Source organism: Tachyglossus aculeatus, chromosome 4 (assembly GCF_015852505.1).
Source record: "Tachyglossus aculeatus isolate mTacAcu1 chromosome 4, mTacAcu1.pri, whole genome shotgun sequence".
In the NCBI taxonomy this organism is placed as follows: Eukaryota; Metazoa; Chordata; class Mammalia; order Monotremata; family Tachyglossidae; genus Tachyglossus; species Tachyglossus aculeatus.
The window spans coordinates 2,220,755-2,248,493 of NC_052069.1; the positions used below are offsets into that span (position 1 = coordinate 2,220,755).

Consider the following 27,739-nt stretch of genomic DNA (forward strand, 5'->3'; position numbering starts at 1 on the left):
GGGGTACGTATTTATTTTATTTATTTTATTTTGTTAATATGTTTTGTTTTGTTGTCTGTCTCCCCCTTCTAGACTGTGAGCCCACTGTTGGGTAGGGACTGTCTCTATATGTTGCCAACTTGGACTTCCCAAGCGCTTAGTACAGTGCTCTGCACACAGTAAGCGCTCAATAAATACGATTGAATGAATGAATGAATGAAGTGCTCAATAAATACGATTGAATGAATGAAATGAGTGAAAGGGGGCGTGGGGCTCAAAACAGGAAGAAAATCAGATATTAAATCCCCATTTTACAGATAGGGAAGCCAAGTCCCAGAGAAGCGAAGTGACTTGCCCAAGGCCACACTGCAGGCACAGGCTCTGCCCACAGTAAGCGCTCAATAAATACGATTGAATGAATGAAGTGGTGGAGCTTCACCACCCTTTTAGACTGTGTTATGTTGCCAATTGTTGCCAATTTGTACTTCCCAAGCGCTTGGTACAGTGCTCTGCACATAGTAAGCGCTCAATAAATACGATTGATGATGGAGCTGGGATTAGAACTCAGATCTCCCGGCTCCCAGTTCTGTACTTTTTTCTGCTAGGCCACACCACTTCTCGAGCACGTCAAGGGGGCTACCTAAGCTACAGTTACCGGGTGGCCCCCCCAAAAATCGTCATTATAATAATCATATTGGGCGTCCTCCTTGACCATTTCATTTTTCTTGGATTTTATCCCATCACCTCAGACACCTTCATCCAACATCGCTTGTCGTCATTAGCCTGATTTCTTAAAAGCCTTGTGACTGAAATCATCATCATCATCAATTGTCTTTATTGAGCGCTTACTGTGCGCAGAGCACTGTACTAAGCGCTTGGGAAGTCCAAGTTGGCAACATATAGAGACAGTCCCTACCCAACAGTGGGCTCACAGTCTAAAAGGGGGGAGACAGAGCACAAAACCAAACATACTATCAAAATAAAATGAAATGATTCTCGTTTGAACCTAAAAGGCGCCAGAGACGTGGGGAACCTTTCTTTTCTTCCTCTAGGTATGCGCCTGCCAAGTGAGGGCAACCGGCAAGATGTACGCCTGTAAAAAGCTAGAAAAGAAAAGAATCAAGAAGAGGAAGGGAGAATCGATGGCATTAAACGAGAAACGGATTTTAGAAAAAGTACACAGTAGATTTGTCGTAAGTATCCACTTGTGTCTTTGTGAACTGAGTTACTATATATTAAGATGTGTGTGTGCTTATATATATTTTTATGTTCCTTCAATGTGCTTTGCTCCTTTTCTTTGCATTGGCTTGCTTCCTCACCGGCAGGCTGAGCTCACATTTAGCGGTCTCTCTGTCCCGGAAATACGGGGCTGGATTTTTAATAATAATAATAATAATAATGATAATAATAATAATAATAATGACATTTATTAAGCACTTACTATGTGCAAAGCACTGTTCTAAGCGCTGAGGGGGTTACAAGGTGATCAGGTTGTCCCACGGGGGGCTCACAGTCTTCATCCCCATAAGAAGGCTGTTACCGTGGATCAGCGTGAGGAGAATATACGTTTATACATATTTATTACTCTATTTTAGTTGTACATATTTATTCTATTTATTTTATTTTGTTAATATGTTTGGTTTTGTTCTCTGTCTCCCCCCTTCTAGACTGTGAGCCCACTGTTGGGTAGGGACCGTCTCTATATGTTGCCAACTTGGACTTCCCAAGCGCTTAGTACAGTGCTCTGCACACAGTAAGCGCTCAATAAATACAATTGAATGAATGAATGAATGAATTTATGTTTATACATATTTATTACTCTATTTTAGTTGTACATATTTATTCTATTTATTTTATTTTGTTAATATGTTTGGTTTTGTTCTCTGTCTCCCCCCTTCTAGACTGTGAGCCCACTGTTGGGTAGGGACCGTCTCTATATGTTGCCAACTTGGACTTCCCAAGTGCTTAGTACAGTGCTCTGCACACAGTAAGCGCTCAATAAATACAATTGAATGAATGAATGAATGAATTTATGTTTATACGTATTCATTACTCTATTTTAGTTGTACATATTTATTCTATTTATTTTATTTTGTTAATATGTTTTGTTTTGTCGTCTGTCTCCCCCTTCTAGACTGTGAGCCCACTGTTGGGTAGGGACCGTCTCTCTATGTTGCCAACTTGGACTTCCCAAGCGCTTAGTACAGTGCTCTACACACAGTAAGTGGTCAATAAATACAATTGAGTGAATGCATGAATGAATTTATGTTTATACATATTTATTACTCTATTTATTTTAGTTGTACATATTTATTCTATTTATTTTATCGAGCCAGAGGTCATGGGTTCTAATCCCGGCTCCGCCACTTGTCAGCTGTGTGACTTTGGGCAAATCACTTCACTTCTCTGGGCCTCAGATCCCTCATCTGTAAAGTGGGGGTTAACACTGTGAGCCTCACGTGGGACAACCTGATCACCTCGTTTCCCCCCAAGTGCTTAGAACAGTGATTCGCACATAGTAAGCACTTAACAAACTGTTAACAACCTGTATATATGTATATATGTTTGTACGTATTTATTACTCTATTTATTTTATTTGTAAATATTTATTCTATTTATTTTATTTTGTTAATATGTTTTGTCTTGTTGTCTGTCTCCCCCTTCTAGACTGTGAGCCCGCTGTTGGGTAGGGACCGTCTCTATATGTTGCCAACTTGGACTTCCCAAGCGCTTAGTACAGTGCTCTGCACACAGTAAGCGCTAAATAAATATGACTGAATGAATGAATGTTTTGTTTTGTTGTCTGTCTCCCCCTTCTACACTGTGAGCCCACTGTTCCCAAATTGTACTTCCCAAGCACTTAGTACAGTGCTCTGCACACAGTAAGCGCTCAATAAATACGATTGAATGAATGAATGAATGAATAATAATAATGATGGCATTTCTTAAGCACTTCCTATGTGCCAAGCACTGTTCTAAGCATTAGAGTAGGTACAAGGTGATCAGGTTGTTCCCCGTGGGTCTCACAGTCTCACAGTGTGTGTTGTATCGTTCTGTCGTCCTCTCCCAAGCGCTTAGTACAGTGCTCCACACGCGACAAGCGCCCAGTAAATACGACTGACCGACTGACGGACTGATTCCTGTGGACACACAGGGCTGGAATATAATAATGATGGCATTTGTTAAGTGCTGACTATAATAATAATAATAATGGCATTTATTAAGCGCTTACTATGTGCAAAGCACTGTTCTAAGTGCTGGGGTGGTTACAAGGTGATCAGGTTGTCCCAAGGGAGGCTCACAGACTTAATCCCCATTTTCCAGATGAGGGAACTGAGGCCCAGAGAAGTGAAGTGACTTGCCCAAAGTCACACAGCTGACAATTGGCGGAGCTGGGATTTGAACCCATGACCTCCGACTCCAAAGCCCGGGCTCTTTCCACTGAGCCACGCTGCCTCTCCAAAGCGTGACCGTGGCCACGACCCCATCATCAATCGTATTTATTGAGCGCTTACTATGTGCAGAGCACTGTACTAAGCGCTTGGGAAGTACAAATTGGCAACATATAGAGACAGTCCCTACCCAACAGTGGGCTCACAGTCTAAAAGCACCCTCCCCTTTGCGGTCGACATGCCGGCCCCTCACTATGTGCAAAGCACTGTTCTAAGCGCTGGGGGAGATACACTGTCATCAGGTTGTCCCATGAGGGGCTCGTAGTATCAATCCCCATTTTACAGATGAGGGAACTGAGGCCCAGAGAAGTGAAGTGGCTTGCCCAAGGTCACACAGCGGACAAGTGGTGGAGCCAGGATTAGAACCCAGGTCCTCTGACTCTCAAGACCGCGCTCTGGCCACTAAGCCACGGAATATCAAACCCGATGCTTGATTCTCCCCACGGCTCCTCATTTCTAAGGCCTTGTCTGCTGTGTGACCTTGGGCAAGCCACTTCACTTCTCTGGGCCTCAGTGCCCTCATCTGTAAAATGGGGATGAAGACTGTGAGCCCCACGTGGGACAACCTGATCACCTTGTATCTCCCCCAGTCTTAGAACAGTGCTTGGCACATCGTAAGCGCTTAACAAATACCATTATTATTATTATTATTAGAGGTTCACACCAGTCATTTTTCCGGATTCCCAAGCCGCCAGGAATTTGGGGTGCCACCTCACTTCGAGGGTCACCAGGTAATGCCGACTTGTACTTCCCAAGCGCTTAGTACAGTGCTCTGCACACAGTAAGTGCTCAATAAATACGATTGATTGATTGATTGATAATGCCGCTGGGATGACTTGTCCCCAAAAGTGCATCCGGATTTGCCCTGCCGCGGGATTTTGCAGCTCGGACGGCAGCCCCATAGACATGGGCTTTGGAGTCAGAGGTCGTGGGTTCAAATCCCAGCTCTGCCAATTCATTCATTCATTCAATCGTATTTATTGAGCGCTGACTGTGTGCAGAGCACTGTACTAAGTGCTTGGGAAGTACAAGTTGGCAACATATAGAGACGGTCCCTACCCAACAACTGGCTCACAGTCTAGAAGGGGGAGACAGGCAACAAAACAAAACATATTGACAAAATAAAATAAATAGAATAAATATGTACAAGTAAAATAAATAAAGAGTAATAAATCCGTACAAACATATATACGGGTGCTGTGGGGAAGGGAAGGAGGTAAGGCTGACAATTGTCCGCTGTGTGACTTTGGGCAAGTCACTTAACTTCTCTGTGCCTCAGTTCCCTCGTCTGTAAAATGGGGATTAAAACTGTGAGCCCCCCGTGGGACAAACTGATCACCTTGTAACCTCCCCAGCGCTTAGAACAGTGCTTTGCACATAGTAAGCGCTTAATAAATGCCAATATTATTATTATTCTTGTACATATGTATTACTCTATTTTATTAATGATGTGTATACATCTATAATTCTGTTTATTTTTGATGCTACTGATGCCTGTCTACTTGTTTTGTTGTCTGTCTCCCCCTTCTAGACTGTGAGCCCGTTGTTTGGTAGATGTTATCTCAATCTGTTGCCGAATTGTACTTTCCAAGCGCTTAGTTCAGTGCCCTGCACACAGTAAGCGCTCGATAAATACGACTGAATGAATGACACTGGGTTTGGCACTGTCAACGTCATCTTTCCCCTCCCTCAATCCCACAGCACTTATGTTCATGTCCAGAAATTAAAGCGCCCGGGCTTTGGAGTCAGAGGTCCTGGGTTCAAATTCTGGCTCCGCCAGTTGTCAGCTGGGTGACTTTGGGCAAGTCACTTCACTTCCCTGGGCCTCAGTGACCTCACCTGTAAAATGGGGATGAAGACTGTGAGCCCCCCGAGGGACAACCTGATCACCTTGTAACCTCCCCTGCGCTTAGAACAGTGCTTTGCACATAGTAAGTGCTTAATAAATGCCATGAAAAAAAATAATCACGAGTGTGGTATTTAGGGTCATGATCCATGCCAAGCATTCATTCATTCATTTAATCGTATTTATTGAGTGCTAACTGTGTGCAGAGCACTGTACTAAGCGTTTGGAAAGTATAATTCAGCAACATATAGGGATGGTTTCTATCCAACAAGCGCTTAATAAACGCCATCAATATTATTATAGCTTATAAAGCACTTGTTGCTATTCGTGTTTGTCTTCCCCTCTAGGCGGTAAACTCACAGTAAGCAGGGAGCAGGTCTACCAACTCTGTGGTATTGCACGCTCCCAACGCTTAGTACAGTGCTTTGCACCCAGTAAGCGCTCCATAAGTACCGAAGCATCGTGGCCTAGTGGAAAGAGCTCAAGCCTGGGAATCAGAGTTTGGTTCAGTTTAGTCATATTTACTGAGCGTTTACCATGGGCAAAGCACTGTACTGAGCGCTTGGGAGAGTGGATGTGGATGTGGGTTCTGATTCCAGCTCTGCCCCATGTAATAATAATCAATCAATCAATCAATCGTATTTATTGAGCACTTACTGTGTGCAGAGCACTGTACTAAGTGCTTGGGAAGTCCAAGTTGGCAACATATAGAGACGGTCCCTACCCCACAGTGGGCTCACAGTCTAGAAGGGACAGTTATAATAATAATAACTGCATTTATCAAGCGCTTACTACGTGCAGAGCACTGTTCCAAGCGCTGGGGAGGTTACAAGGTGATCAGGTTGTCCCACGGGGGGCTCACAGTTTCAAATCCCGACTCCGCCACTTGCCAGTTGTGTGACTTTGGGCAAGTCACTTCACTTCTCTGGGCCTCAGTTCCCTCATCTGGAAAATGGGGATTAAGACTGTGAGCCCCACGTGGGACAACCTGGTCACCTTGTATCCCCCCACTGCTTTGAACAGTGCTTTACACATAGTAAGCACATAACAAATACCATCATCATTATCATTATTATTAATCCCCATTTTACAGAGGAGGTCACTGAGGCCCAGAGAAGTGAAATGACTTGCCCAGAGTCCCGCAGCTGGCTAGTGGCAGAGCCGGGATTTGAACCCATGACCTCTGACTCCAAAGCCCAGGCTCTTTCCACTCCTTCTGACTCCAAAGCCCAGGCTCTTTCCACTCTTTCCACTGAGCCATGCTGCGTCTCTATGCTTTGTGACCGTAATAATGATAACAATAATAATAATGATGATGATGGTATTTGTTAAGTGCTTAGTATGTGCTAAGCACTGTTCTAAACTCTGGGGTAGATACAAGGTGAACAGGTTGGCCCACGTGGGGCTCACGGTCTTAATCCCCATTTTACTGATGAAGAAACTGAGGCCCAGAGAATAATAATAATAATGGCATTTATTAAGCACTTACTATGTGCAAAGCACTGTTCTAAGTGCTGGGGAGGTTACAAGGTGATCAGGTTGTCCCACCGGGGGCTCACAGTCTTCATCCCCATTTTACAGATGAGGTAACTGAGGCCCAGAGAAGTTAAGTGACTTGCCCAAAGTCACCCAGCTGGCAATTGGCAGAGCCGGGATTCAAACCCATGACCTCTGACTCCAAAGCCCGGGCTCTTTCCACTGAGCCACGCTGCTTCTCAGAGAAGTGAAGTGACTTGCCCAAAGTCACCCAGCTGGCAATTGGCAGAGCCGGGATTCAAACCCATGACCTCTGACTCCAAAGCCCGGGCTCTTTCCACTGAGCCACGCTGCTTCTCAGAGAAGTGAAGTGACTTGCCCAAAGTCACCCAGCTGAAAAGTGGCAGGGCCAGGACGAGAACCTTGGGCAAGTCACTTCGCTTCTCTGTGCCTCAGTTCCCTCATCTGTAAAATGGGGATTAAGACTGTGAGCCATAAATGGGACAGGGATTGGGTCCAACCTGATGACCTTGTATCTACCTAGTGCTTAGGACAGTGTCCGGCGTGGCTCAGTGGAAAGAGCCCGGGCTTGGGAATCAGAGGTCACGGGTTCTAATCCAGCCTCCCCCACATGTCTGCTGTGTGACCTTGGGCAAGTCACTTAACTTCTCTAAGCCTCAGTTACCTCATCTGTAAAATGGGGATTAAGACTGTGAGCCCCCCATGGGACAACCTGATCGTTATCATTGTCATCATCAATCTTATTTATTGAGCGCTTACTGTGTGCAGAGCACTGTACTAAGCGCTTGGGAAGTACAAATTGGCAACATATTTGTAACAGTGCTTAGAACAGTGCTTTGCACATAGTAAGCGCTTAATAAATGCCATCATCATCATCATCATCACCTCGTACCCTCCCCAGCGCTTAGAACAGCGCTTCGCACATAGTAAACACTTAACAAATGCCATCAGTATTGTCATTATTATTAGTAAGCGCATAACAAATACCACAGTGATCATTCTGCTGCTGCTGCTTCCCCAGTTTATGGTGGAGAGGGGGTCAGTAATAATAATAATGATGGCATTTGTTAAGCGCTTTCTATAATAATAATAATAATAATGGCATTTATTAAGCGCTTACTGTGTGCAGAGCACTGTTCTAAGCGCTGGGGAATTTACAAGGTGATCAGGTTGTCCCACATGGGGCTCCCAGTCTTCATCCCCATTTTCCAGATGAGGGAACTGAGGCCCAGAGAAGTTAAGTGACTTGCCCAAAGTCACACAGTTGACAAGTGGTGGAGCCGGGATTTGAACCCATGACCTCTGACTCCAAAGCCCGTGCTTTTTCCCCTGAGCCACGCTGCTTCACTACTATGTGTGAAGCACTGTTCTAAGCACTGGGGAGGTTACAGGGTGATCACATTGTCCCACGGGGGAAGGGGGGGGGGCTCACCGTTTTAATCCCCATTTTACAGAGGAGGCAACCGAGACACAGAGACGTGAAGTGACTTGCCCAAAGTCACACAGCTGACAGCTGGCGGAGCCGGGATTTGAACCCATGACCTCTGACTCCAAAGCCCGGGCTCTTTCCACTGAGCCATGCTGCTTCTTGGGGAGGCAGGGCTGAAATCAATCAATCAATCGTATTTATTGAGCGCTTACTGTGTGCAGAGCACTGTACTAAGCACTTGGGAAGTACAAGTTAAAGGTTAGGACGTAAGTGCTCCGCCACTTGTCTGCTGTGTGACCTTGGGCAAGTCACTTCACTTTTCTGTGCCTCAGTTACCTCCTCTGTAAAATGGGGAGTGAGACTGTGAACCCCCATGTGGGACAGGGGGTTGTACATATTTGTTTGTACATATTTTTTACTCTATTTATTTATTTATTATTTTATTTGTACATATCTATTCTATTTTATTTTGTTAGTATGTTTGGTTTTGTTGTCTGTCTCCCCCTTTTAGACTGGGAGCCCACTGTTGGGTAGGGACTGTCTCTATATGTTGCCAATTTGTACTTCCCAAGCGCTTAGTACAGTGCTCTGCAAATAGTAAGCGCTCAATAAATACGATTGATGATGATGATGATGACAGGGACTGTGTCCAATCCGATTTGCTTGTACCCACCCCAGTGCTACCTCTTTCCCCTCCCCAAAGCACCTGTATATATGATTGTACAGATTTATTACTCTATTTAACTTGTACATCATTCAATTTATTTTGTTAATGATACGCCTCTAGCTTTATTTCTATTTGTTCTGACGACACCTGTCCACATGTTTTGTTTTGTTGTCCGTCTCCCCCTTCTAGACTGTGAGCCCGTTGTTGGGTAGGGACCGTCTCTAGATGTTACCGGCTTGTATTTCCCAAGCGCCTAGTACAGTGCTCTGCACACGGTAAGCGCTCAATAAATATCATTGAATGAATGATATTTACATTCATATTAACAAAATAAAACATATGAACAAAATCAAATAGATAGAATAAATATGGACAAATAAAATAAATAAATAAATAGAGTAATAAATACGTACAAACATATATACATATATACAGGTGCTGTGGGGAGGGGAAGGAGGTAAGGCGGGGGGGGGTGGGGAGGGGATAATGATGGTATTTATTCATTCATTCATTCATTCATTCAATCATATTATTCTAATGGTTTTGACAGCTGTCTCTATCCCTCCCTATATTGCAGACCACCACTCTCCTCACCTTCAAAGCTGAATTCAATCAATCAATCAATCAATCGTATTTATTGAGCGCTTACTATGTGCAGAGCACTGTACTAAGCGCTTGGGAAGTACAAATTGGCAACACATAGAGACAGTCCCTACCCAACAGTGGGCGAACAGTCTAAAAGGGGGAGACAGAGAACAGAACCAAACACACCAACAAAATAAAATAAATAGGATAGAAATGTACAAGTAAAATAAATAAATAAATAAATAAATAAATAGAGTAATAAATATGTAATAATTAATAAAGTAATAAATAAAGCTTATTGCTTAATAAATTAGTAATAATTATAATTATAATGTAATATAATTATAATATAATATAATTATAATAAAGTAATATAATAAAGTAATAAATAATTAATAAGTAATAAATAAATATGATTTTAATTAAAATCACATCGCCTCCAAGACATCTTCCCCCAATTAAACCCTCTCTTCCCCTACTCCCTCTCTCTTCTGCATCACCTATGGACTTGTATCTATACCCTTCAAGCATTTCTCTCTTTATTGCTGAATTGTACTTTCCAAGCGCTTAGTACAGTGCTTTGCACGGGGTAATCGCTCAATAAATACCATTGAATTAGCCACGGTCCCTGCCCATAGTTATGCATTGTCCTGGTAGCAGCAGGACATAACTTTGCACTGGCCCACAATTCATTCATTCAGTCAGTCAGTCAGTCGTATTTATTGAGCGCTTACTGTGTGTAGAGCACTGTACTAAGCGCTTGGGAAGTCCAAGTTGGCAACATCTAGAGACGGTCCTTCCTCCCTTCAAGGCCCTGCTGAGAGCTCACCTCCTCCAGGAGGCCTTCCCACACTGAGCCCCTTCCTTCCTCTCCCCCTCGTCCCCCTCTGCATCCCCCCCATCTTACCTCCTTCCCTTCCCCACAGCACCTGTATAGATGTATATATGTTTGTACATATTTATTACTCTATTTATTTATTTATTTTATTTGTACATATCTATTCTATTTATTTTATTTTGTTAGTATGTTTGGTTTTGTTCTCTGTCTCCCCCTTTTAGACTGTGAGCCCACTGTTGGGTAGGGACTGTCTCTAGATGTTGCCAATTTGTACTTCCCAAGCGCTTAGTACAGTGCTCTGCACATAGTAAGCGCTCAATAAATACGATTGATGATGATGATGATGACGGTCCCTACCCAACAGCGGGCTCACAGTCTATTAGGGGGAGACCGACGATGGAACATATTAATATTTCTGACAACTTGACACCCATCCACGTGTTTTATTTTGTTGTCTGTCTCCCCCTTCTAGACCGTGAGCCGGGATTTGAGCCCATGACCTCTGACTCCAAAGCCCGGGATCTTTCCACTCTTTATTCATTCATTCATTCATTCATTCATTCAATCGTATTTATTGAGCGCTTACTGTGTGCAGAGCACTGGACTAAGCTCTTGGGAAGTCCAAGTCTACAGCATCTAGAGACGGTCCCTACCCAACAGCGTGCTCACAGTCTAGAAGGGGGAGACAGACAACAAAACCAAACATATTCACAAAATAAAATAAATAGAATAAATATGGACAAATAAAATAAATAAATAAATAGAGTAATAAATCCGTACAAACATATATACATATATACAGGTGCTGTGGGGAGGGGAAGGAGGTAAGGCAGGGGGATGGGGAGGGGATAATGATGGAATTTGTTCATTCATTTAATCATCATCAATCGTATTTATTGAGCGCTTACTATGTGCAGAGCACTGTACTAAGCGCTTGGGAAGTACAAAATGGCAACATATAGAGACAATCCCTACCCAACAGTGGGCTCACAGTCTAAAAGGGGGAGACAGAGAACCAAACCAAACATACTAACAAAATAAAATAGAATAGATATGTACAAGTAAAATAAATAAATAAATAGAGTAATAAATATGTACAAACATATATACATATATACAGTTAATCATATTATTCTAATGGTTTTGACAACTGTCTGCATGTTTTGTTTTGTTGTGTCTCCCCATTCTAGACTGTGAGCCCGTTGCTGGGTAGGGACCGTCTCTATATGTTGCCGACTTGTACTTCCCAAGCGCTTAGTCCAGTGCTCTGCACACAGTAAGCGCTCCATAAATACGATTGAATGAATTTAATGATTATTTATCATTATTACAAATAATAGTATATAATAGATAATATCATTTATTATGATTAGCAACAGTATTATTATCTGTAATAATAATAATAATCATAGTAATGGCATTTGTTCAGCGCTTACTATGTGCAAAGCACTGTTCTAAGCACTGGGGGGATACAAGGTGATCAGGTTGTCCCACGGGGGCCTCACAGTCTTAATCCCCATTTTACCGATGAGGTAACTGAGGCTCAGAGAAGTTAAGTGACTTGCCCAAAGTCACACAGCAGACATGTGGCAGAGCCGGGATTTGAACTCATGACCTCTGACTCCAAAGCCCGGGCTCTTTCCACTGGACCACGCTGCTTCTCACGCTGCTGTAAAATGGGGAATAAGACTGTGAGCCCCACGTGGGACAGGGACTGTATCCAACCCGATTTGCTGGTATCTACCCCAGTGCTTAGTACAGAGCCTGGCATATAGTAAGCGCTTAACTTTTAGACTGTGAGCCCACTGTTGGGTAGGGACTGTCTCTATATGTTGCCACCTTGTCCTTCCCAAGCGCTTAGTACAGTGCTCTGCACACAGTTAGCGCTCAATAAATGCGATTGATGATTAATTGATTGATTAATTAACAAATACCATAGTAATTATTATTATTATTTAGTGTTCACTGGACATTTCCATCTTGTAACAGCTTTGATTTATTATTTACTTTGTGTCCAGTGCCCATTCTCACCAGATAAAGGTGCTTTCTAGACTGTGAGCCCACTGTTGGGTAGGGACCGTCTCTATATGTTGCCAACTTGTCCTTCCCAAGCGCTTAGTACAGTGCTCTGCGCACAGTAAGCGCTCGGTAAATGCGATTGAATGAATGAATGAAAATGGTGACTTGACACTTCACATGCTTTTCATGACAAAATTTAATTCCGTAATGTTTTTTTTTCTACTGGTTTTCTCGTATTCATTAGACTGTCGAATGCCCTTAACCTGAAAATTTTCAAATCTCTGTAGTTTTATTACATCGACTTTTGTTTATTTACTTCCCAATGATTCAGGAACAACTTTGCAGGACAGCATTTTTTAAAAAAAGAAAGCTGGGAAAATATTTGAATTTTGAACGATGGCAATGTTTCTGTAGTGCATAGCCCTATTAGATGATAACCCTTCCCGATCATTTCTTTTCAATCAATCAATCATCATCATCATCATCAATCGTATTTATTGAGCGCTTACTACGTGCAGAGCACTGTACTAAGCGCTTGGGAAGTACAAATTGGCAACATATAAAGACAGTCCCTACCCAACAGTGGGCTCACGGTCTAAAAGATCTAAATCAATCATATTTATTGAGCGCTTACTGTGTGCAGAGCACTGTACTAAGCGCTTGGGAAGTACAAATTGGCAACATATAAAGACAGTCCCTACCCAACAGTGGGCTCACGGTCTAAAAGATCTAAATCAATCGTATTTATTGAGCGCTTACTGTGTGCAGAGCACTGTACTAAGCGCTTGGGAAGTGCAAATTGGCAACATATAAAGACAGTCCCTACCCAACAGTGGGCTCACGGTCTAAAAGATCTAAATCAATCGTATTTATTGAGCGCTTACTGTGTGCAGAGCACTGTACTAAGCGCTTTCAAACTACCACACAAGAAACTTTAGTGGCAGCGTTCGTCTTGCGCTGAAAAGAATTAATTGGCATCCGTTCTGGGCCCAGAAATATTTCAGTTCAAAAGGATTTCGTGCCGTAGTTTTGATTTCCCTCGGAGGGAGCGGGAATGTTTATTTGGAATGCTGCTGGGAACAAGACGTGTATAGTCTAGAAATTGTGAGTAATCAAATAGAAAGTTTGGTCACTCTGACAAATTCCCTGAAGGCTGTGTTCCTCTGTTTGAGGAATGCCAGAACTTTTTTTTATTTTACATCGAATGCCACTCTAAACGGTAGGGAAGCAGCGTGGCCTGGCGGAAAGAGCATGTGTTTGGGAGTCAAGAGGACTGGATTCTAATCCCGGCTCTCCCCTTGCCTTCTTCCGTGAGACCTTGGGCGAATCACTTCCCTTTTCTGGGCCTCAGTGGCCTCATCTGTAAAATTATCAATCGTATTTATTGAGCGCTTACCGTGTGCAGAGCACTGTACTAAGCGCTTGGGAAGGACAAGGTGGCAACATATAGAGACAGTCCCTACCCAACGGTGGGCTCACAGTCTAAGCGCTTAGTACAGTGCTTTGCACATAGTAAGCACTCAATAAATACGATTGATGATAAAATGGGGATTCAGTACTTCTTCCCCCTCCCACTTACACTGTGAACCCCATTTGGGGCAGGGATTGAGTCCGACCTGATTTTCTTATCGTGAGAAGCAGCGTGGCTCAGTGGAAAGAGCCCGGGCTTTGGAGTCAGGGGGTCATGGGTTCGAATCCCGGCTCTGCCACTTGTCAGCTGGGTGACTTTGGGCAAGTCACTTCACTTCTCTGGGCCTCAGTTACCTCATCTGTAAAATGGGGTTTAAGACTGTGAGCCCCCTGTGGGACAACTTGATGACCTTGTAACCTCCCCAGTGCTTAGAACAGTGCTTTGCACATAGTAAGCGCTTAATAAATGCCATTATTATTATATTATTGAGTCCAACCTGATTTTCTTATCGTGAGAAGCAGCGTGGCTCGGTGGAAAGAGCCCGGGCTTGGGAGTCAGAGGTCGTGGGTTTGAATCCCGGCTCTGCTAATTGTATGCTGTGTGACCTTGGGCAAGCCACTTAACTTCTCTGCGCCTCAGTTACCTCATCTATAAAATGGAGATTAAGACTGTAAACCCCATGTGGGACAACCTGATCACCTTGTATCCCCCACCAGCGCTTAGAACAGTACTTAGAGAAGCAGCGTGGCTCAGTGGAAAGAGCCCGGGCTTGGGAGTCAGAGGTCATGGGATCTAATCCCGGCTCCGCCGCTTGTCAGCTGTGTGACTTTGGACAAGTCACTTCACTTCTCTGGGCCTCAGTGATTTCATCTGTAAAATGGGGATTAAGACTGTGAGCCCCACGAGGGACCTGATCACCTTGTATCTGCCCCCAGCGCTTAGAACAGTGCTTTGCACATAGTATGCGCTTAACACATGCCATTATTATTATTATTATTACTTGGCACATTCATTTATTCAATCGTACTTATTGAGTACTTACTGTGAGCAGAGCACTGTACTAAGTGCTTGGAAAGTACAATTCAGCAACAGAGACGATCCCTACCCAAAAACGGGATCACAGTCTGGAAGGGGGGAGACAGACAACAAAACAAAATAAGTAAACAGGCATCAATAGCATCAATGTAAATAAATAGAATTATAGGTATATGCACATTATAGTAAGCGCTTAACAAATACCATCATGATTATTATTATTATCTTGTATCCTCCCCAATGCTTACTGCAGTGCTTGGCACACAGTAAGGGCATAACAAATATATCATCAATCATATTTATTGAGCGCTTACTATGTGCAGAGCACTGTACTAAGCACTTATATATATATATAACAAATACATCTATTTGGTATATATTTTATATATATGTATATATATAAAATGGCACTTGTTAAGGACTTACTACGTGCCAAGCACTGTTCTAAGCGCTTGGGGGGATACAAGGTGATCACACTGTCCCACGTGGGGCTCACAGTCTTATCATCATCATCATCATCATGTGCGTACAGTATTCGAAGCTGCTTATGAGAAGCATCGTGGCTTAGTGGAAAGAGCACCTGCTTGGGAGTCAGAGGTCATGGGTTCAAATCCCGGCTCTGCCACTTACCAGCTGTGTGACCTTGGGCAAGTCACTTCACTTCTCTGGGCCTCAGTTCCCTCCTCTGTAAAAGGGGAATAAGACCGTGAGCCCCACATGGGACAGCCTGATGACCTTGTATCTGCCCCAGCGCTTAGAACGGTGCTTGGCACATAGTAAGCGCTTATCAAATGCCATCATTATTATTATTATTATTATTCTCTGGGCCTCAGTTCCCTCATCTGTAAAAGGGGAATAAGACTGTGAGCCCCAAACGGGAGAACCTGATGACCTTGTATCTGCCCCGGTGCTTGGCACATAGTAAGCGCTTCACAAATGCCATCGTCATTATTATTAGCAGTGGATCTGACCTCTGGAAGTTTTAGACTTTTAGACCGTGAGCCCACTGCTGAGTAGGGACTGTCTCTATACATTGCCAACTTGTACTTCCCAAGCGCTTCGTACAGTGCTCTGCACACAGTAAGCGCTCAATATATATGATTGATGATGATGGAAATGACGGGAATTTGGCCACTTGGTAAAGTCCGTCGAGATTCTGAGGCAACTTCATGACGGAAGTTGGCCGGTTGGGCGGATCAGAGGCGAGGGGACTCTGTCGGAGCCGTTCCCTGAAATGGGGATGTGGGGTGGTACCCACCTCCGTTCACGAGGGCACGGCTGGCAAAGGAGGGCTGAGGGGGCCCCTCCTCAGCCATTCCCCTTCGCCTGTGGAAGAAACCTTTCATTCATTCACTCAATCAGATTTATGTACTTTCCAAGCGCTTAGTATAGTGCTCTTAGTATAATATATATATATATATATATATATATGATGATGGCATTTGTTAAGTGCTTACTATGTGCAAAGCACTGTTCTGAGTGCTGGGGGAGGTTACAAGGTGATCAGGTTGTCCCACAGGGGGCTCACAGTCTTCATCCCCATTTCACAGATGAGGTAACTGAGACACAGAGAAGTGAAGTGACTTGCCTAAAGTCACACAGCTGACAGTTGGCAGAGCCGGGATTTGAACCCATGATCTCTGACTCCAAAGCCCGTGCTCTTTCCACTGAGCCACGCTGCTTATATATATATGTATATATAAGTATACATGTATATATACATGTATATATGTATACATATATGTATATATATATATATCACCTCCTCCAGGAGGCCTTCCCAGACTGAGCCCCTTCCTTCCTCTCCCCCTCGTCCCCCTCTCCATCCCCCCATCTTACCTCCTTCCCTTCCCCACAGCACCTGTATATATGTATATATGGTTGTACATATTTATTACTCTATTTATTTATTTATTTATTTATTTTACTTGTACATTTCTATCCTATTTATTTTATTTTGTTGGTATGTTTGGTTCTGTTCTCTGTCTCCCCCTTTTAGACTGTGAGCCCACTGTTGGGTAGGGACTGTCTCTATGTGTTGCCAATTTGTACTTCCCAAGCGCTTAGTACAGTGCTCTGCACATAGTAAGCGCTCAATAAATACGATTGATTGATTGATATGTATATATATAGTATATAGTATAGCTCTTAGTATAGTGCTTAGTATAGTGCTCAATAAATACGATTGATTGATTGATTGCTCTGCACACAGTAAGCACTCAATAAATACGATTGAATGAATGAATGAATTTATTGAGCGCTTACTGTGTGCAGAGCACTGTACTAAGCGCTTGGTACAGTCGGCAAGTTGGCAACATATAGAGACGGTCCCTACCCAACAGCGGGCTCACGGTCTAGGAACCTGTGGAGAAGCAGCGTGGCTCAGTGGAAAGAGCCCGGGCTTTGGAGTCAGAGGTCGCGGGTTCAAATCCCAGCTCCGCCAATTGTCAGCTGTGTGACTTTGGGCAAGTCACTTCACTTCTCTGGGCCTCAGTTCCCTCATCTGGAAAATGGGGATGAAGACAGTGAGCCCCCCCATGGGACAACCTGATCACCTTGTAACCTCCCCACAGCTTAGAACAGTGCTTTGCACAGAGTAAGCACTTAATAAATGCCACTATTATTATCATTATTATTAAACCAGGGATGTGAAGTGGGTCCAGACCCGTTCAACTTGTTTGCAGCCGTGCTGAATAATAATAATAATTATTATTATGGGATTTGTTAAGTGCTTACTATGTGATGATGATATTTGTCAAGCACTTATTATATGCCAAGCACTGTTCTAAGCACTGGGGTAGATACAAGGTAATAGGATTGGATACAGTCCATGGCCCTCACGGGGCTCACCGTCTTGGTCCCCATTTTTAGATGAGGTAACTGAGGCCCAGAGAAGTGAAGTGACTTGCCCACGACCACACAGCAGACAAGTGGCGGAGCCGGGATTAGAACCCACGACCTCTGACTCCCAAGGCCGGGCTCTTTCCGCTAGGCCAGGCTGCTTCTCTGCCACAACATGGTTAGATTGAGCTTCTGCCCCACTTGGAAACGCCTCCAAATCAACAAACTCCCGCGGGTTCTTAGAAACAGTCATTCAAGCGCTTAGTACAGTGCTCCGCACAGAGTAAGCGCTCAATAAATACGATTGATGATGATGATTCAAGAATTACTGAACGTATAGGACTACACTCCAGAGCTTAACTCCCAGGAAGACGTAAAGCCAGGACCAGCACAGGATGAGGATCGGCTCGAGACAAAAATGACGGAGAATCGGGAGAATCAGGAACATTTTTCAAACCCAGCTGGAAGTTCATCTCATGCAGACCACCGCTTAGTCTTTTTTTTTTTTAATTTATTTTTAATGGTATTTGTTAAGCACTTACTATGTGCCAGGCACTGTAAGCTCTGGGGTAGATAATCATTATCAATCGTATTTATTGAGTGCTTACTATGTGCAGAGCACTGTACTAAGCGCTTGGGAAGTACAAATTGGCAACATATAGACACAGTCCCTACCCAACAGTGGGCTCACAGTCTAAAAGACTGGGGTAGATAATGATAATAATAAAAAGTATTTGTGAAGCAGCGTGTTAAGTAGAGAAGCAGCGTAGCTCAGTGGAAAGAGCCTGGGCTTTGGAGTCAGAGGTCATGGGTTCAAATCCAGGCTCCGCCACTTGTCAGCTGTGTGAATTTGGGCAAGTTGCTTAACTTCTCTGGGCCTCAGTTCCCTCATCTGTAAAATGGGGATGAAGACTGTGAGCCCCCCATGGGACTAGCTGATCACCTTGTATCCCCCACCAGTGCTTAGACCAGTGCTTTGCACATAGTAAGCGCTTAATAAATGCCATTATTATTATTATTTACTATTAAGCACTGTTCTAAGCACCGAACAAGATAGATAATAATAATAATAATAATAATAATAATAATAATAATGGCATTTATTAAGCGCTTACTATGTGCAAAGCAGTGCTCTATGCGCTGGATGTAAGGTAATCAGTTGGACACAGTCTTTGTCCCACACTGGGCTCACAGTCTTGGTCCCTGCTTTACAGATGAGGTAATTGAAGCATAGAGGAATAATAATAATAATTAATAATTATGGTATTTGTTGAGCGCTTACTATGTGGCAAACACTGTTCTAAGCCCTGGGGTAGACAAGGTGATCAGGTTGTCCCACGTGGGGCTCACAGTCTTCATCCCCATTTGACAGATGAGGTCACTGAAGCATAGAGGAAGTGAAGTGACTGGCCCAAGGTCACAGAGCCGACAAGTGGAGGAGGCAAGATTAGAACCCAGGTCCTTCTGACTCCCAAGATTGCACAGTTGCTTCTCAATTGCTTTTTAATTGCAATCTCACCTTCTGCTTGTTCTTGCCTTATTATCGTCAGCAGTGTGGTGTTTTGGAGATGGTTTGGTAGCCAGTGTGCTAGAACTAATTTCACGTGCATCAGAAATGCTGTTTATTCTTCAGTGAGTTTATCCTAGCATGTAATCTGGGGAGGAACAGATGTAATCTTTAATGATAATAATAATGATGGTATTTGTTAAGCGCTTACAATGTGCAAACCACTGTTTTAGGCACTGGGGGGGTTACAGGGTGATCAGGTTGTCCCACGTGGGGCTCACAGTCTTAATCCCCATTTTACAGATGAGGTAACTGAGGCTCAGAGAAGTTAGGTCACACAGCAGACATGTGGCGGTGTTGGGATTTGAACCCCTGACGTCTGACTCCAAAGCCCGGGCTCTTTCCACTGAGCCATGCTGCTTCTCACATGGAGTCCCAGCTCCACCACTTGTCAGCTGTGTGACCTTGGACAAGTCACTTAACTTCTCTGTGCCTCAGTTCCCTCATCTGTAAAATGGGGATGAAGACTGTAAGCCCCCCGTGGGACACCCTGATCACCTTGTATCCCCCCCAGTGCTTAGAACAGTGCTTCACACATAGTAAGCACTTAACAAATACCATCATCATCATTAGTAGTAGTAGTAGTAGTAGTAGTAGTAATTGACTAGGAATTTTTGATCCTTCAGGTCCTCTTACAAAATTAGGTCCGTCGTTTTCCCGTCTTCAGATCCCTGGTCGTTGTATTTCATTTACCTCCTTTTCATTCATTCATTCACTCAATCGTATTTATTGAGCGCTTACTGTGTGCAGAGCACTGTACTAAGCGCTTGGGAAGTACAAGTCGGCAACATCTAGAGATGGTCCCTACCCAACAGCGGGCTCACAGTCTAGAGGGGGGAAACAGACAACAAAACAAAACATATTAAAAAAATAAAATAAATAGAATAAATATGTACAAGTAAAATAGAGTAATAAATATGTACAAACATAAATACATCATCATCATCATCATCAATCGTATTTATTGAGCGCTTACTGTGTGCAGAGCACTGTACTAAGCGCTTGGGAAGTACAAGTCGGCAACATCTAGAGACGGTCCCTACCCAACAGCGGGCTCACAGTCTAGAGGGGGGAAACAGACAACAAAACAAAACATATTAAAAAAATAAAATAAATAGAATAAATATGTACAAGTAAAATAGAGTAATAAATATGTACAAACATAAATACATCATCATCATCATCATCAATCGTATTTATTGAGCGCTTACTGTGTGCAGAGCACTGTACTAAGCGCTTGGGAAGTACAAGTCGGCAACATCTAGAGACGGTCCCTACCCAGCAGCGGGCTCACAGTCTAGAAGGGGGAAACAGACAACAAAACAAAACATATTAACAAAATAAAATAAATAGAATAAATATGTACAAGTAAAATAAATAAATAGAGAAATATGTACAAACATAAATACATCTATACAGGTGCTGTGGGGAGGGGAAGGAGGTAAGGTGGGGGGGGACGGGGAGGGGGAGGAGGGGGAGAGGAAGGAGTGGCTCGGTCACTTTTTGTTCTATGGTCAACAAGGATTATCAGTGACAATCAATTTGCCCGCCATTCTTCTCTATGACTTCATCATCATCATCATCATCAATCGTATTTATTGAGCGCTTACTGTGCGCAGAGCACTGTACTAAGCGCTTGGGAAGTCCAAGTTGGCAACATATAGAGACAGTCCCTACCCAACAGTGGGCTCATAGTCTAAAAGGGGGAGACAGAGAACAAAACAACATACCAACAGAATAAAATAAATAGAATAGATATGTACAAATAAAATAAATAAATAAATAAATAAATAGAGTAACAAATATGTACAAACATATATCCATATATACAGGTGCTGTGGGGAAGGGAAGGAGGCAAGATGGGGGGATGGAGAGGGGGACGAGGGGGAGAGGAAGGAAGGGGCTCAGTCTGGGAAGGACTTCATCAAAATACATTTAGTCTTCGAATGCATGCTTCATCACTAAATTGGAATGACTGAAAGAATATTTGTGACAGTACACTGAACCTTCTTTCACAAGGGATAAAATCGGTTAACTTTGATAAAATTCATAGCCGATGGTCAGCAAAAGTGAGAGGAGATGTAAAAGCACTTAAAGGAAAAATAGCAGTGAGAAGCAGCATGGCTCAGTGGAAAGAGCCTGGGCTTTGGAGTTAGAGGTCATGGGTTCAAATCCCGGCTCCGCCAATTGTCAGCTGTGGGACTTTGGGCAAGTCACTTCACTTCTCTGGGCTTCAGTGACCTCATCTGTAAAATGGGGATTAAGACTGTGAACCCCACGTGGGACAACCTGATCACCTTGTAACTTCCCCAGCGCTTAGAGCAGTGCTTTGCACATAGTAAGCGCTTAATAAATGCCATTATTAACAATGTGGTCTAGTGGATAGAGCCCGGGCATGGCAGTAAGAACAGCTGGGTTTTCATCCCTGTTTTGTCACCTGTATGCTGTGTGATCTTGGGTAAGTCACTTCTCTTCTCTGTTCTTCGGTTACCTCATCTGGAAATCTGGACTGTAGCCCCAGGAAGGACATGGATTGGGTCCAACCTGATTAGCTTGTATCTACCCCAGTAACAACAATAATAATAATAATCATAATATAATAATAGTAATAATAATAATAATAATTTTGGTATTTGTTAAGCATTTACTATGTACCAAGCACTGTTCTAAGCACTGGGGGTGATACAAGGTCATCAGGTTGTCCCACATGGGGCTCACAGTCTTAATCCCCATTTTCCAGATGAGGTCACTGAGGCCCAGAGAAGTGAAGTGACTTGCCCAAAGTTACACAGCTGATAAGTGGCAGAGCCAGGATTAGAACTCATGACCTCTGACTTCCAAGCCTGCGCTCTTTCCACTGAGCCGCAATACTTAGTACAGTGCCTGGCACAAAGGAAGTCCTAAACAAATAACACTGAAAAAAATATTTTTCAACCTAAAAATAATTGAGGTATTTTTTAAGCATTTACTACGTGCCAGGTACTGTTCTAAGCGCTGGGGTAGATTCAAGCTCATCAGGTTGGACCCAGTCCCTGTCCCACGGGGGGCTCACAGCCTTCATCCCCATTTTACAGATGTGGGAACTGAGGCCCAGAGAGGTGAAGTGACCTGCCTAAGGTCACACAGCAGCAGCAGCAGCATGGCATAGTGGCGACAGCACAGATCTGGGAATCAGAAGGACATGGGTTCTAATCCTGGCTCTTCCACTTGCCTGCTCTTTTAGACTGTGAGCCCACTGTTGGGTAGGGACTGTCTCTATATGTTGCCAACTTGTACTTCCCAAGCGCTTAGTACAGTGCTCTGCACACAGTAAGCTCTCAATAAATACGATTGATGATGATGATGATGGAAAATGAGGATCTGGACTGTGAGCCCCACGAGGGACAGGGATTGTGTCCAACTCAATTTGCATGGATCCACCGCAGCGCTTAGTGCAGTGCCTGACACATAGTAAGCGCTTAAGAAATACCATAATTATTATTATTATTATTATCATGTGGCAGAACCCAGACTAAGAACTATGATATTTAGATCTTCCTTTGTAGATTGCCTTGAAAAATACGACTTTAAATACTGATTGAGAACAAATGGGGGGGATGAGGGGATGGTAAAGAAGAGCGCATTTTCAACTCAAGGGCCGTTCAAGAAATGCTTAACTTCTAACCCTAAAAAACTGAATTTTCAGGGTTGACCCCAGAAGACTCACCCCTCATAATAATAAGAATAATGATGGTATATGTTAAGCGCTTACTATGTGCAAGGCACTGTTTTAAGCACCGGGGAGGTTACAAGGTGCTCAGGTTGTCCCACCGGGGGCTCACCGGTTTAATCCCCATTTTATAGATGAGGTCACTGAGGCACAGAGAAGTGAAGTGACTTCATCATCATCATCATCAATCGTATTTATTGAGCGCTTACTATGTGCAGAGCACTGTACTAAGCACTTGGGAAGTACAAATTGGCAACATATAGAGACAGTCCCTACCCAACAGTGGGCTCACAGTCTAAAAGGGGGAGACAGAGAACAAAACCAAGCATACTAACAAAATAAAATAGAATAGATATGTACAAGTAAAATAACTAACTAAATAAATAGAGTAATAAATATGTACAAACATATATACAGGTGCTGTGGGGAAGGGAAGGAGGTAAGATGGGGGGATAGAGAGGGGGACGAGGGGGAGAGGAAGGAAGGGGCTCAGTCTGGGAAGGCCTCCTGGAGGAGGTGAGCCTTTGCCCAAAGTCACACAGCTGACAGTTGGTGGAGTCGGGATTTGAACCCGTGACTTGTGACTCCAAAGCCCGGGCTCTTTCCACTGAGCCACGCTGCTTCTCATGCGATGGGGTGGCAAACAGGGACACTTGTTGTGATTTGACTGGTGGAGGTGTTATCTCCTCCACCAGTTTTTGTGGAGCTCTGTTTTTAATCTATAAATCGGATTGGTCCCTTGGATTACCAAAGGGATGCACTTTTAGAGTTTTGTTCGTTTCGGGGGATTGACGAATGTGTCTGTGTCTTGTTCGTTTTCCTTCCAGATGCGTTCTTCCACGTGAGCTCTCAGTTGCTACATTTTCCCCACCTAATTCCTCGGCTTTTGTGCTTTCCTTTCCAATTAGAAAGAAATTGGGAGTGGGGATTCTGGGGAATCACAAGTGAAAACAGCAAGTCTCTTTTGTTTTTAGGTTAGTTTATCCTACACGTATGAAACAAAAGATGCCCTGTGTTTAGTGTTAACGATTATGAACGGAGGGGATTTGAAGTTTCACATATACAACATGGGAAATCCTGGCTTTGATGAACAGAGGGCAGTTTTCTATGCTGCAGAACTGTGCTGTGGCTTGGAAGATTTACAGAGGGAGAGAATTGTTTACAGGTAAGACCCAACGGCAGTAATGCATGCTTGTCAAGCTTTCCATTTCAGCGTGTAGAGCAAAAGAGTTTGCCCCGATGCTGGGAGTTTCTGTTTGTCCACAAGATCACATTTACAGGGACTTTTATGGTGTGAGATGCATTTTGTTAAAATTAAATTTGACCCTTTTGCTTTCTGTTGACAGTTTTCACCCTTCAAGTTCGTTTTTAAGTTTCCTTGGTCAAAGAAGTGTCCTCTAAAACCGTAAGCTCATGTGGACAGGGAACGTGACTGCCGATTCTGTTGTACTGAGCCCCTTCCTTCCTCTCCCCCTCGTCCCCCTCTCCGTCCCCCCATCTTACCTCCTTCCCTTCCCCACAGCACCTGTATATATGTATATATGGTTGTACATATTTATTACTCTGTTTATTTATTTATTTATTTATTTTACTTGTACATTTCTATCCTATTTATTTTATTTTGTTGGTATGTTTGGTTCTGTTCTCTGTCTCCCCCTTTTAGACTGTGAGCCCACTGTCGGGTAGGGACTGTCTCTATGTGTTGCCAATTTGTACTTCCCAAGCGCTTAGTACAGTGCTCTGCACATAGTAAGCGCTCAATAAATACGATTGATTGATTGATTCCAAGCGCTTAGAGCAGTGCCCTGCACACAGTAAATGCTTGATAAATAAGATTGATTGATTATCCTGTCAATAGCCCCGGGTCGATCCCCGGAAGAAGTGTTTATTTTTTCAAATCCCTCTGCTCCCCAAGTAGGCTGTTAAGCTCCTCGAGGGCAGGAATCATTTCTCCCAACTCTGCCGTACTCTCCCAAGCAGTTAGTAGAGCGCTGTGTATACAGTAAATGCTCAATAAATCTCGCCGATCGATTGACTGAATGTTAGCATTAATAGCGTTAAAGTGATTCACGTGAAAATGAAGACTCACTCTTGTAAAATCTTGCGTCAGCCTCTCTTCCACTCGCGACCAAATCGAACTTTAGCTCTTTTTAGACTGTGAGCCCACTGTTGGGTAGGGACTGTCTCTAGATGTTGCCAATTTGTACTTCCCAAGCGCTTAGTACAGTGCTCTGCACATAGTAAGCGCTCAATAAATACGATTGATTGATTGATTGATTGATTTTTGCAGTGCACCCTTCGTAAACTTAGGTCATATCACCTCTTCTTCTCAATCCATGGTATTTACTAAGCGCTTGGGAAAGAGCAGTATAAAAGAGTTGGTAGACAGGATCCCCGCCCAGCTTGTGGTCTAGAGGATGCTTAGAACAGTGCTTGGCGCTTAACAAATACCGTAATTATTATTACCTTGAACGTGTATGTTTCAAAATGCTTCTTTTCCTTCTTCAATCTTATCGAGGCATATGGCCCGATGAGCTGTCGTCTGGAAGCGATCGCTCAAATCTCCGTGTCTTCCACGAAATCAGGCGCGAATTCTTCACTGGGCGTTGGGGAAGCAACGCGGCTTAGTGGGATCTAATCCCGGTTCTGCCACTTCTCTGCTGTGGGACCTTGGGCTGGTCTCTGCCCTTCTCTGGGCCTCAGTTGCCTCATCTGGAAAATGGGGATTAAGACTCTGAGCCCTGTGTGGGACAGGGGCTCTGTCCAACCCAATTACCTGGTATCTATCCCAGCACTTTGTAAATAGAAATCACTTAACAAATGCCCCCCCTCCACACATCCGCCAAACTAGCTCTCTTTTTTTATTTTTTTATAATGGCATTTATTAAGCGCTTACTATGTGCAAAGCACTGTTCTAAGCGCTGGGGAGTTTACAAGGAGATCAGGTTGTCCCACGGGGGGCTCAGTTTTCATCCCCACTTCGCAGATGAGGGAACTGAGGCCCAGAGAAGTGAAGTGACTCTCCCAAAGTCACACAGCTGACAAGTGGCAGAACTGGGATTTGAACCCATGACCTCTGACTCCAAAGCCCGGGCTCTTTCCACTGAGCCACGCTGCTTCTCTTCCTCCCTTCAAAGCCCTACTGAGAGCTCACCTCCTCCAGGAGGCCTTCCCAGACTGAGCCCCCTTTTTCCTCTCCTCCTTCCCATCCCCCCCGCCCTACCTCCTTCCCCTCCCCATAGCACCTGTATATATATTTGTGCAGATTTATTACTCTATTTATTTTACTTGTACGTATTTACTATTCAATGTATTTTGTTAATGGTGTGCATATAGCTTTAATTCTATTTGTTCTGACGATTTTGACACCTGTCTCCATGTTTTGTTTTGTTGTCTGTCTCCCCCTTCTAGACTGTGAGCCCTTTGTTGGGTAGGGACCGTCCCTATATGTTGCCGACTTGTACTCCCCAAGCGCTTAGTACAGTGCTGGGCACACAGTAAGCGCTCAATAAATACGATTGAATGAATAAATGAATGAATGAAATACCGCAATTATTATTATTATTATTATTGTATGTCCATTCAAGCCAAATGTTATCCTCGCAGGCCATCTGAGTGCGACCCATGGCTTGGACAAGGTCACAAGGTATCAAAGCCTGGAGGAAACAAAACAAACAAACCCCGCATCAAATCGAAAAGGGTTCAAGAACAAAATATTAGATTTCACTGTGTACTCAGAAAATGGCTTTTTTAAAGCCATACGTAGCCTCAGCTATACCTAGCCTAACTTTTTTTTTTGGGGGGAAAGATTTTAGTGACGACCATTACCCCTGGGAAGAGAATCGTCATAATAGCTTGAAATTATGAGTTTAATACAGTCCTTTAAAACAAGTCTTTCCTTTTTCTTTTGTAAAAAACAAAAAGGTCCAACTTTAAGAGGACACATTTTCAAGATGTGGCGCCCACTTTGCATAATCTTTCATTCATTCAGTCGTATTTATTGAGCGCTTACTGTGTGCAGAGCACTGTACTAAGCGCTTGGGAAGTACAAATCGGCAGCTTATAGAGTTGGTCCCTACCCAACAACGGACTCACAGCCACGTGGCTCAGTGGAAAGAGCCTGGGCTTTGGAGTCAGAGGTCATGGGTTCTAATCCCGGCTCCGCAGCTTGTCAGCTGTGTGACTTTGGGCAAGTCACTTCACTTCTCTGTGCCTCGGTTACCTCATCTGTAAAATGGGGATTTAGACTGTGAGCCCCACCTGGGATGACCTGATCACTTTGTAGCCACCCCAGCGCTTAGAACAGTGCTTGGCACATAGTAAGTGCTTAACAATTGCCATTATTATTTTTATGATTAGAAGGGGGAGACAGACAACAAAATAAAACAAGTAAACAGGTGTCAATACCATCAGAATAGATAAATAGAATTATAGCTATATACATATAATCATCTGAAAATATCACCACAGATTTGAAGTTCATTCATTCATTCATTCAATCGTATTTATTGAGCGCTTACTGTGTGCAGAGCACTGTACTAAGCGCTTGGGAAGTACAAGTTGGCAACATATAGAGATGGTCCCTACCCAACAGTGGGCTCACAGTCTAGAAGACTGGTTGAGAGAGTTAGTCCCATCAGCTGTCGATTTGTTAAATAGTAAAAGACCATTTTTACCCCCCTCATACTAGTGTCGGTTACTTTGGATGGTCGGTTACAGAAATCAGAACATTTTTGAAACCAGATTTGTGAAAAATCGTTCCATCTTCATCAATCATATTTATTGAGCGCTTACTGTGTGCAGAGCACTGTACTAAGCGCTTGGGAAGTACACGTTGGCAACATATAGAGACAGTCCCTACCCA

At 43.6% G+C, this 27,739-nt stretch overlaps 1 protein-coding gene across 1 annotated transcript in view; it reads left to right on the top strand.

Annotated features, from left to right (window-relative positions):
- Positions 1-27,739, top strand: part of GRK4 (G protein-coupled receptor kinase 4) — a 221,929-nt gene that overhangs the window by 133,354 nt on the left and 60,836 nt on the right. Inside the window, exons 8-9 of the mRNA XM_038745522.1 lie at positions 1,032-1,172; positions 23,850-24,040. Coding sequence (XP_038601450.1) covers positions 1,032-1,172; positions 23,850-24,040 — 332 coding nt within the window. The remainder of the gene's footprint in view (positions 1-1,031; positions 1,173-23,849; positions 24,041-27,739) is intronic.